Source organism: Oncorhynchus tshawytscha, linkage group LG11, assembly GCF_018296145.1.
Source record: "Oncorhynchus tshawytscha isolate Ot180627B linkage group LG11, Otsh_v2.0, whole genome shotgun sequence".
Classification (NCBI taxonomy): domain Eukaryota; kingdom Metazoa; phylum Chordata; class Actinopteri; order Salmoniformes; family Salmonidae; genus Oncorhynchus; species Oncorhynchus tshawytscha.
The window spans coordinates 26071710-26083858 of NC_056439.1; the positions used below are offsets into that span (position 1 = coordinate 26071710).

At 42.5% G+C, this 12149-nt stretch overlaps 1 protein-coding gene across 1 annotated transcript in view; it reads right to left on the minus strand.

Annotated features, from left to right (window-relative positions):
- The window catches only part of ccdc88c (coiled-coil domain containing 88C), a 77212-nt gene extending 65588 nt beyond the window's left edge, over positions 1 to 11624 (minus strand). Inside the window, exons 1-3 of the mRNA XM_042330611.1 lie at positions 11021 to 11624; positions 9643 to 9743; positions 2981 to 3089 (exon numbers count right to left, since the gene is read on the minus strand). Coding sequence (XP_042186545.1) covers positions 2981 to 3089; positions 9643 to 9743; positions 11021 to 11080 — 270 coding nt within the window. The 5' untranslated portion in view covers positions 11081 to 11624. The remainder of the gene's footprint in view (positions 1 to 2980; positions 3090 to 9642; positions 9744 to 11020) is intronic.
- Between the last annotated feature and the right edge of the window lie 525 nt (positions 11625 to 12149).

Genomic DNA, 12149 nt, shown 5'->3' on the forward strand with positions numbered 1-12149 from the left:
GCCTGATTGAGGGGAAATTAGACATTAGCGGTCAGAGGGCCGAGGGGTTAGTGAACCAGGACAGGACTGGAGTGACTTAGTTAGAAAACAAAACACCAGACGAGGCTAATCTAAAGTGAGAGGCCTAATGCATTACCAAAGCTAACCGTTTCTGTTAGCACGTGCCGGAAATCTTAAAACAGGCCTTCAGGGAGCAGGCGCCTGGAGGGGCTTTATAGTATGAAACACCACCAGCCACCTCCCCTCCCCCACTATACATATGTAGGCTACAGGGGAGGCAGATGACCACAGGGCAGGACAGGCAAAGACAACACATCTGTTCTTGATCAGGAGGAAAGGGAGAGGGGTGAAGAGTGAAACTCCCTACCCGCCTCCCTCTTTCTCCCATCTCTGTCGACTCCCACAGCAGGGTTGGAGCAGGACCTGGGAAGACATCTCTACCCCTCCACTGGCCATCATTTATTAGATCAGATAGAAACCTCTAGAAAGCAGGGGAGAGAGATATGAACCCTACTCCATCAAGCCCTATAGTGTTGACTCAACCACGTGAATTTGGCTCTAAACGTTCAATACAAAGCAAAAAAGTTAACTGAAAATGGCAAAACTTTACACAGGAAACCTTTGAGTTGCCATGTGGTTTGGTGAGTCTACTCACATTGAAGGTGAGTCCCTGGTCTGAACAGACACAGATCTGTTACTCATTAGCCTAGTGTGTGTGTGTGTGTGTGTGTGTGTGTAAAAATTTAAACACGAAGCAGACCAAACTCTTTGGTTATTTACAAACCTGCTGTATGTCAAACAGTGCATGCTTTCGCTTGGAAAATGAATAAGACTCTGGATGGAAACATGTTTGTTTCCAACATTAAGGTAGTTTTCCTAAAGAAGTTAAATCCGCTTTGTGTTTTGTTTCCTTGCCACGGTACTAATGAATAATGCGATACTGGCATCGTCTCCCGGCCCTGTGTGTATCCAAGGCTCAGACATAGCCTATCTACCAAATGAAAGGGGCCTCCCTGCCAGTGCCATGGGTGTGTGCACTTCGAGGGCTAGAATTTCTTCAGTCACACAACACACACACACACACACACTAATTAAAAACACTGCACCAGAGGCATCATCTATGTTTCCCCATTGCTTTATCAACTATAACCAACCACTAAGCTAACAAAATCTACTTTCAAACAGAAAAATTAGAGAATGAGGCTCTTTTCAAATCAACTTAGTTTAAAACTCGCAAAGTTCTCACATCTTGAACGCCACCTCAAATTTGTTGCATCACTTGCAACTGAACACAGACATTTATAACCTTTTTTTACACAAATCGAGAACAAAAGAAAGTATAGCCAAGAGCAGGTTGGATTTTTCAACTATGGCAGCGTTTTGTGTAAGCTACCCTGTAACATTGAGTATGGAAACTTAAACTGTCTTGCATAACACAGTGCAGCTATGTGTGAGGAGAATGTAGACATTTTGTTAATCTTGCTACCTAGCTCTGTATAATATAAATGACACCGATACAGTTACTGTACTTTTATATTCGTATCAGAGATGTAAACGTACATTTTTGCTTTTTCTGAAGTTAGGCCTACTTGATGTTAGCTAACGTTAGCTAGCTAGCAGCTGTGCCATTGGCTATTTGCCTTGCAGCTAAATTAAATGTGCATGGATGAGAAAATAATCCATTGAAATGTTGGCACATGCTTGTGAATTGTTGCATTATTGAAGAGTGTAATATGGGTTTTGTCCCATTAATCAAGAGTTGAATACGGTAGATGCCGGAAAGGTTGTTTACATAACGTTAGCTAATTTAATAGTTTGCATGCTTAGCTAGCCTACTGGCTAGTGGCTACTGTGACATTTACGGTACATTTTAACAGCGAAGTAAGAACGTCCCAGACCGTCTCTCAGCTCGTGACATTCCCATTGCTAATGTGAATTGAACACTCTTCAATGGGAAAAGCCTCTTACATTCAGAGTGTGAAAGTAAAACTGTAAAGAGGGAGACTAGGCTAACTTCCATACAGTATTTGGGGTGATAACACTACTTAGTTCGGTGTGATCAACTGAAGCGGGCGACACCATAAACATACAAAGCGGGCACAGATTTGAAACTTTGGACCTGGCGGGGCAGCCAGTGGCAGGGTCGGGAAGTGTTTGAATGGAGTGTGTGTGTGTGTGTGTGTGTGTTACAGCCAAGGGCGGTATTTGAATGGAGTGTGTGACGTCTGTAGTTGGGAAACCGAGGAAACAGAGAAGGAATGTGTTGAGAGAGGTCAGCCAGAACAGTTGGGTCGCTCTCCACTGTCTCACCGTGTGTGTAGTGGATTTCACCAACTCAATTACAGTGGAATAACAAGGTCGGCATAGTTTCTCCTAAAGCTTTCCACGTGAGGACTAGCGATCATGATTCATAATGAAAGACTACTAGCCTACTCCATCTAAAGATAGTGTTTTTGTGGGGAAGCATTCATTTTCACAGATTACTATAATTACAGGTTGTGAGATGAAACCTAGAAAAGATAAGACTAGTGTTGGTTTCTGATATAGGCTAATTGTCATTCATGACTGACCTACCTCTACCAAAAATATCGTGACAGAATTATCACCACAACATTTCTCATTAAAACAGAGGACATCATGCATTAGTAATTGTTTGATAATCGAGATGTCAGTGTAAGGACAGCAGACAAAACAATGAGACATTCCTCCAGGGATAACCACCACACCCAAGCAGCCAGGTCTAATCCCCAGGATGCTCTGGATGCTCACACACACCAGCTGCTGTCTGATCACCAAGATCAGAGACTACACACATATCCTGGCTCTACACGTGAAGGTGGTGTAAATGAGTACGAGGTGTGCATTAGTAAGTAGCTATAATTTGATATGGTGAGCAGCATTAAAAGTGGTTAGGAAATTTTAAAAATAAAAAGTGCGTGAGGTGAGTGAGCAGGAAGTGGATAGACAGAACTGAGCTCACCTGGTAGTAGTTCTTGATGTGCCTGATCACAATGTTGAGGTTCTGGATTCGTAGGTTCACATCATTGTTCACATTCTTATTCACTCTCTGATTTGTGGGGCTGGGGTCTCTGGATAAGAAAAGACATAACATGAAAAAATATTTTTGTAGTAAAGTACTAAACTACAAAAAAAAGAAGAAACAGCAGCCTTTTCCTTTACTGAGTATTATATTGACTATATTTTCTTTGAACAGCTGCTTAAGGTGTCAGCATGCTTCAGTTCGGCTGGCGTCTAGCCAATCTCTGCTAGCCGGACCGAAGGAACGCGCTTGTATACTCCCTTACAAGACCGTCACTTGAAAAATGAGAAAAAAAAGGAGCAATAGTACAGTTTGTCCATTTTGAGACTTTGTAGCCTATTCCTCAAAAGTCAGAATTCATCTAATACAGCCAAAAAAAAACCTCAATGAAGTCCAAAACACCACAAATTGATAACATAATATATGCATGAACTCTAAGGAACTGTTTCAGTTGGGAAGCGTTTAGTCTGGCATGCAAGACATACAACTATAATGTACATAATCCTGTAAATTCCTATTTTAGGCTACATTTGTATGTACTGTACACCAACTCTAGTGAAAGAGTTGCTTTACCAAATATCCACACACAAAAAAAGGAAAACAGATTACTGTTGGGGATTAGCCTAAACTTTAGAGGGGAACGGCATATATAATATGGTGCTTATTCAGAACACACAGACGTGATGTCCTTCTTTCCTCCAAACAAGTAGGCCAAGAACACCCAATTGTTTGGTTGACAGATGTATTATTATGGATGCGCACGGCTTTCAGGAACAGCATTGTCCCCCTACACAAGCTGGAAGCGCACACACACACACACACACACACACACACAGGTCTCCACAGGAGAGGGTTCAAGCTACAAAGCCAACCAGAAATGTGAAAACACGCTTGAAATACATAGAGATTTCAGGATCAACAGGATGACATTTAAATATGCTGGTCACAGAACTGCTGTACTTGTTAGGTAAACAGTCAGTGGACATTGGACTAGTAATAGTCTGACGTGAGTCCTGAGTGTTAGCATTGAGACCGGGTTTTCATCTGAAATGACACCCTATTTGCCTTCTGAAAGTATCCATACTCTGACTTAGTCCACATTTTGTTGTGTTACAGCCAGAATTCAAAATAGACCTTGGCTGTTTTGAGGGCCTGGTCTGGATAAGTGTTGTTTGTGCTAACCTCATTTACATATGTTTTGTGGGCACACCATGCAAATGCTGCCAAGCTTGGGCCAGTATTTCAGTAAGTCTGAAAGGGCTTTAGTTTAGAAACAAGGAATAGTTTTTTTTTATTCAAGTAAACTTGTGTACTAGCTGCCTTTAGTTCTAAATGTACAGCTTTCTGACATGGCCATTCCCAGTTCTCACTGGCTGGCTGATAAAGCAGAGTGCATCCAAAAAGCCTTTCAGAGTAGGGGGGCTGATCTAGGTACATTATCTAGGTACATTATTACAGTGCATTCAGAATGTATTCAGACCCCTTGCCTATCACATTTTGTTACATTACAGCCTTATTCTAAAAATTTTAAATATATATATTTTATTCCCCCTCAATCTAGACAATACTCCAGTATTCAGACCCTTCACTCAGTACTTTGTTGAAGCACCTTTGGCAGCGATTACAGCATTGAGTCTTCTTGAGTATGACACTACAAGCTTGGCACACCTGTATTTGGGGCATTTCTCCCATTCTTCTATGTAGATCCTCTCAAGCTCTGTCAGGTTGGATGGGGAGATTCGCTGCACATCTAATGTCAGATCTCTACAGAAATGTTTGATCGGGTTCCAAGTCCAAGCTCTGGCTGGACCACTCCTGAACGCTATGGACCAGGTTTTCATCAAGTACCTATCTCTGTACTTTGCTCCGTTCATCTTTCCTTTGATCCTGACTAGTCTCCCAGTCCCTCCCGCTGAAAAACATCCCCACAGCATGATGATGCCACCACCATGCTTCAACTTAGGGATGATTGGTGGAGTGCTGCAGAGATGGTTGCCATTCTAGAAGTTTCTCCCATCTCTAGCGGAACTCTGGAGCTCTGTCAGAGTGATCATCGGGTTGTTGGTCACCTCCCTGACCAAGGCTCTTCTCCCCCGATTGCTCAGTTTGGCCGGGCAGCCAGCTCTAGGAAGAGTCTTGATGGTTCCAAACGTCTTCCATTTAAGAATGATGGAGGCCACTGTGTTCTTGGGGACCTTCAATAGTGCAGACATTTTTTGGTACCCTTCCCCAGATCTGTACCTCGACTTTGTCATTATGGGGTATTGTGTGTAGATTGATGAGGAACATTATTTAATCCATTTTAGAATAAGGCTGTAACTAGAGGTTGACCCATTGTGATTTTTCAACGCCGATATCGATTATTGTAGGACCAAAAAAGCAGATTCTGATTAAAATCTGGCTTTTTTTTTTGTAATAATGACAATTACAACAATACTGAATGAACACTTATTTTAACTTAATAGAATACATCAATAAAATCAATTTAGCCTCAAATAAATAATGAAAAATGTTCAATTTGGTTTAAATAATGCAAAAACAAAGTGTTGGAGAAGAAAGTGAAAGTGCAATATGTGCCATGTAAGAAAGCTAACGTTTAAGTTCCTTGCTCAGAACATGAGAACATATGAAAGCTGGAGGTTCCTTTTAACACAAATCTTCAATAAGTTTTAGGTTGTAGTTATTATGGGAATTATAGGACTATTTCTCTCTATACCATTTGTATTTCATTAACCTTTGACTATTGGATGTTCTTATAGGCACTTTAGTATTGCCAATGTAACAGTATAGCTTCCGTCCCTCTCCTCGCTCCTACCTGGGCTCGAACCAGGAACACAACGACAACAGCCACCTCGAAGCAGCGTTACCCATTGCTCCACAAAAGCCGCAGCCCTTGCAGAGCAAGGGAAACAACCACTCCAAGTCTCAGAGCGAGTGACATTTGAAGCGCTAACTAGCTAGCCATATCACATGGGTTACACCAGCCTAATCTCGGGAGTTGATAGGCTTGAAGTCATAAACAGCTGCTGGCAAATGCACGAAAGTGCTGTTTGAATTAATGCTTACGAGCCTGCTGCTGCCTACCGTCGCTCAGTCAGACTGCTCTATCAAATCATACTTAGTTATAACATGATAACACACAGAAATACGAGCCTTGGGTCATTAATATGGCCGAATCCGGAAACTATCATCTCAAAAACAAGATGTTTATTCTTTCAGTGAAATACGGAACAGTTACGTATTTTATAACGGGTGGCATCCATAAGTCTCAATATTACTGTTACATTGCATAACCTTCAATGTTATGTCATAATTACTTAAAATTATGGCAAATTAGGCAGCCCAAACTGTTGCATATACACTGACTCTGCGTGCAATGAACGCAAGAGAAGTGACACAATGTCACATGGTTAATATTGCCTGATAACCTGGATTTCTTTTAGCTAAATATGCAGGTTTAAAAATATGCTTCTGTGTATTGATTTTAAGAAAGGCATTAATGTTTGTGGTTAGGTACACATTGGAGCAACGATACGCACAGCATCGATTATATGCAACGCAGGACACGCTAGATAAACTAGTAATATCATCAACCATGTGTAGTTAACTAGTGATTATGATTGATTGTTTTTTATAAGATAAATTTAATGCTAGCATTCGGGTAAAACAGGCAGTCTCCTCGTGGAGTGCAATGTAATCAGGTGGTTAGAGCGTTGGACCAGTTAACTGTAAGGTTGCAAGATTGAATCCCGAGCTGACAAGGTAAAAATCTGTCGTTCTGCCCCTGAACGAGGCAGTTAACCCACCATTCCTAGGCCGTCATTGAAAATAAGAATGTGTTCTTAACTGACTTGCCTAGTTAAATAAAGGATAAATAAAGGTGTAAAAAAAATAATAATAATAGTAAATAAATAAAAAATTAAATTGGCTAAATCCGGTGACCAAAAATTCAGAAATCGGCCCTAATTAATCGTCCATTCCAGACCTCTAGCTGTAACGTAACAAAATGTGGAAAAAGTCAAGGAGTTTGAGTACTTTCCAAATGTACTGTATCTAAAAAGGTAAAGCCTGATCCTATATCAGAACTACTAGAATACATGCCCAGAGCAGGCCCAGGCTTGAGTATTGGAGAAACATTTCCATGAAAATAATAAAGGGTCTCTAACCACATAGTGTGTACCATCAAAGAGAGAGACACACAGAGGGAGAGAAAGACTTCTGCTGCTGGCACTAATGGCCTGGAGGATTTCAGCCATCCACTCATCTGTGGTAGAGGTTTAAAAAACAGCTCAGACACCTGTGCGTGCGTATCTAAGGGTGCCAGAAGTCGACCATAGAGGACCTAGGCTATATGATTGTAACCAAAAGAGATCCAAATACACCCGTGTAGTTTCTCAACAAGAAAAATACAAAGTTAATAACCTCTAATCTATGCCATATGAAAGAAGGCCAAAACAATAACACCAGTCTACATGTATGCCATGTCATTGTGTCACTACATGACCAAAAGTATGGACAACTGCTCGAACATCTCATTCCAAAAATCATGGGGATTAACATGGAGTTGGTCCCACCTTTGCAGCTATAACAGCCTCCACTCTTCTGGGAAGGCTTTCCAATGGATGTCGGAACAAACCATTTCTGTATGGACCTTGCGTTGTGCACGGGGGCATTGTCATGCAGAAAAAGGAAAGGGCATTCCCCAAACTGTTGCCACAAAGTTGGAAGCACAGAATCGTCTAGAATGCCATTGTATGCTGTAGATTTCCCTTCAATGGAACTAAGGGGCCTGGGCCGTACCATGAAAAACAGCCCCAGACCATTATTCCTCCTCTCCCTAACTTTACATTTGGCACTAAGCAGTAGGGCAGGTAGCATTCTCCTGGCATTCACCAAACCCAGATTCTTCCATCGTACTGCCAGATGGTAAAGCGGGATTCATCATTCCAGAGAACATGTTTCCACTGCTCCAGAGTCCAATGGCGGCGAGGCTTACACCTCTCCAGCCGACGCTTGACATTGCGCATGGTGATCTTAGGCTTGTGTGCGGCTGCTCAGTCATGGAAACCCATTTCATGAAGCTCCCGACAAACAGTTATTGTGCTAACGTTGCAACCGAGGACAGAAGATTCTTTACACGCTTCAGCACACAGCAGTCCAGTTCTGTGAGCTTGTGTGACCTACCACTTTGCGGCTGAGCCGTTGTTGCTCCTTTCCACTTCATAATAACAGCACTTGACCGGGGAAGCTCTAGCAGGGCAGAAATTTGACGAACTGACTTATTGGAAACGCTGCATTCTATGACGGTGAGACATTGAAAGTACCTGAGCTCTTCAGTAAAGCCATTCTAATGCCAATGTGTGTCTGTTGAGATTGCATGGCTGCGTGCTCTATTTTATACACCTGTCAGCAAAGGGTGTGGCAGAAATAGCCAAATCCACTAATGTGAAGAGGTGTCTACATACTTTATTATATATTGCGTATGATAATTACTAGACATACCAGTGATGTCACATGGACTTATTTACATGGCTAAATCCTGCATGGCAGAGTTACACCCCTCATTGTCCTGGTGGGGATTGTTTTCTGTCCCCTTGTCCTGTGCATAATAATATTGTCTTTGTTTGAGGAGCATACAGCATTTAAACCCCTCATTAAGACAGATAGGCCAGGGGAAGCAGGAGCAGCTAGTCAGGGGGAAGTAGGTTAAAATACAGGACTTAGGAGGGGGTTGGGAGAGGGAGGGGGCAGGAGGAGGGAGCGGGAGGGGACTGTATTGTTAGCACAGCTGGGGGCAACACAAAGGGACAGACGCTAGGCACAGTTAGAGAGTGAGGGAGAGAAGAGTGTAATTGAAGGAGTGCAAGAGATGAGAGAGAAAACTGGTAGCTGATTTCAGAAACAAGTCACAGCATTACAGGGAGTTTCTTAAACTAAGTCACTGACTGACTGCATTGCCTGCCATTCAGGGCACATCACTTTCCTTTGAAGTGACAGAGCACAGGAAATGGTTCAGAAACTTGAGACGGTTTAGAGAAATACCTAGCCTGAGCCATGTCAGATTTCTGAGCAGTAATTTTGTGAGACGAGCAACCCTTTCTGTGTCAGAGCAAACTATCACAATCATTATGGAAAAAATATATACACTTCTTTAATATTTTCACATTCATAATTTTCAGCAGTGAGATAATGGCTGTGTTCACTGTTTTCAGTAGACAGACTGAATGCATCTCTGAGCTCAAGAGCTCTGAGAGGCCTCCCAGTACTACCCAAACAGACAGCCACATTGTGCAGATATAATCGCAGCCTTAGGATCACATTGACTCATGAAAGGCAGGCGAGAGCGCGAGAAAAAGCAAGTGAGAGGGAAGGAGCAAGAGAGACTTTAGGATCACATTGACTCATGAGGGCCAGAAAATGAGCTGAAAGAGTGAGTGAGAGTCCAATCAGTGAGCCATGAAGGCATGGGGAGGATGTCTGAACACAGTTGGATACCAGTAGGGGAAACCATGCCAGGATGTGGTTACGAAAGGAGATAGATTGAGGTCACAAAACAGCTGCCAGATTAACATGCACGCACGCACACGTTTATGGCCACTCACATGTGTGTCATGATCTTGTGCAGGAAGACACCATCCACCAGATCCATGAACATGGAGAGTTTGTCCTCTGAGCCAGAGCCCAGGGGTCCAAAGGTCTTCACCTGAAGAGAGAGGGGGAGAGGGAGAAAAGGGAGGAGAAATGGGCAGACAGGTTTGGATTACTCTAAAGAGCTCAGCTCACCTATGAAGAGATTGGCCACACCTGGGTGTTAGTGCTTTCGGTTTCCAAGAATACACAGACATTTCCTGCTCTGACAGATGTCAATGCAAGTTTACACTCTCAATTAATACTGTCTATGACTTTGTGAGCATGTCAAGATATTTAGGCTCTAGATCGAGGAACCAGGAGGTCCTCCTAGAGGTGAGTCAGGGCGAGCAGAGAGGACGAATCCCAGTGACCGAAACAAAGACCGGAGGGTAGAGAGTTGTTAGAGCGGAACAAGCAGCCAGCAGCTGAGGTCCAGCCGACTGGCCAAACAGGACGAGGGGATCAGCCCCCCCCTCCACCATAGCCTGGTGCCATACTGGATGTGCTTAAGGCATAGCCTGGTACCATGGTGTGTAGTGTATCCATAGACTGGTGACACACTGTGCAATGTTGTAGCCATTGCCTCATGCCATACTGTATGTGCTTTAGTCGTAGGCCTTCATACAGTGTCCCCAGGCTATGTGCTGTAGCCAACTTCTACCATTGTCATGCCATATATCCATGCATTGCATTCATGGTATGGCAATAAACATACAGAGAGTTGTTGTCAAACGTTATACCATCAGGCTAGTCTTCTGAAACCCTGTGGCATAGCTTACATACAGTCCTCCTCTTTCTACTCTAGCGACATCGAGTTTCTACTCTAGCGACATTATGATTCCCTTGACTTATGTGATGATAAAAATGGAGCCAAAGTACAATGACCTAGGCATGGCTCTGTGATAGACCAATATTGACCAATATTGACACACATGGACTAGATACAAAATTCAGGCTACAGGTTGTGTTAACAGCTGGCATGGCTCTTGCTCAGTTTCATGAAAGGTCCGTTCCAAGTTTCAGGGAATAATAGTAGGTCATGCCAATAAAACCCATAGACCATAGGAATAAAACACAATAAAAGATGTTGGCTTGTTGGGAAAATGTCAGACATCCTGGCTTTGCAGCAAAGATTAACACCAAACAGTAAATAAATCATGTAAAACGAACAGGTCTACCAGTCTGCTACTGTATGTTTGAAATAAAAAAAAACGTTATTTTTTAAATGTCATTAGGAGTAGGAGATGGACAAGGATATTTTTAAAAATGAAAGTGGCCAAGAGCAGGTTAGCAGGACACCGAGTTACATTATTATCCGCCATGGCACTTGCTGAGTGCACATTCACTTACCCACACCACCAGCGGCGTATCCATGAAGTTTCCCATCAACTCTGACACTGTAATATCCATGTTCAGAAACTTCAGATATTCCACCCAGTTCTTAAATCCGAAAATAGTGTTCACCGCCCGATTGCTCGCGGCCACTCATTCCTCAGCTCGAGGGACCTTACATGCCTGGTCGAAACAGAACAATGCCGTGAGGCATCGAACATAAAACCGCACGTTGTTGGGGATCTAGCGAAAACAAATCTTCACGTCGATATAGATTCCGAAGACGCAAAAAAAAAGTGCCTTTTATATTTTACAAAATTTAAATCCAGTGCAGGTCACAGGGATTCAACTTTTGGGGGGTAATTATAGCGTTCAGACTCCAGTTTTAGACTAAATTAATCTAAAACTTCCATAAGAGCAGAACAAAGTAAACGCGTTCACATGTTCAAGCTACATTGCCCATGTAAACTGACTGGAAGAACATCGAAAAAGAAGCGTAATCAAAAAAGAACCATTGTTGCCGCGGCCATGAAGAGAAAAGTTACAGATGCTTCCGGCGACGACAAGTTCTGTACACCTCCATGGCCTGCCTCTGCCGCACATTATTTATTTCACACACAGCATCATACAACCTGTAACCTCTTGAATAGCGCGCTTGAGTGACAGCGTGGATAGCCTATCAAATCTGGTATCAGACCTCAAACCTAACAAAGAACAGCCAATGCACGACCCCAGAAAACTGAGTTTAAATCAAGATTACGTAATTAGAGAAGAAAAATATGAAATACAAATTAAATATTTAAATTACACACCATCCACTGTCTAGAACCAATAGCTGCAGTTGTTGCCTATGGGAATTGGTCACACATTTACCCAAAATGTAGGTGTGTCATCAACCATCACAAGTAGTGGTGGAAAGTACCCAATTGTCATACTTTAATAGAAAATGACTAATGTCAAAGTGAAAAACACCCAGTAAAATACCACTTGAGTAAAAGTCTAAAAGTATCTGGTTTTATTAAATATACACTATATATAAAAGTATGTGGACACCCCTTGAAATTACTGGATTTGGCTATTTTAGTTGCTGACAGGTGTATACAATCAACACACAGCCATGCAACCTCCATAGACAAACATTGGCAGT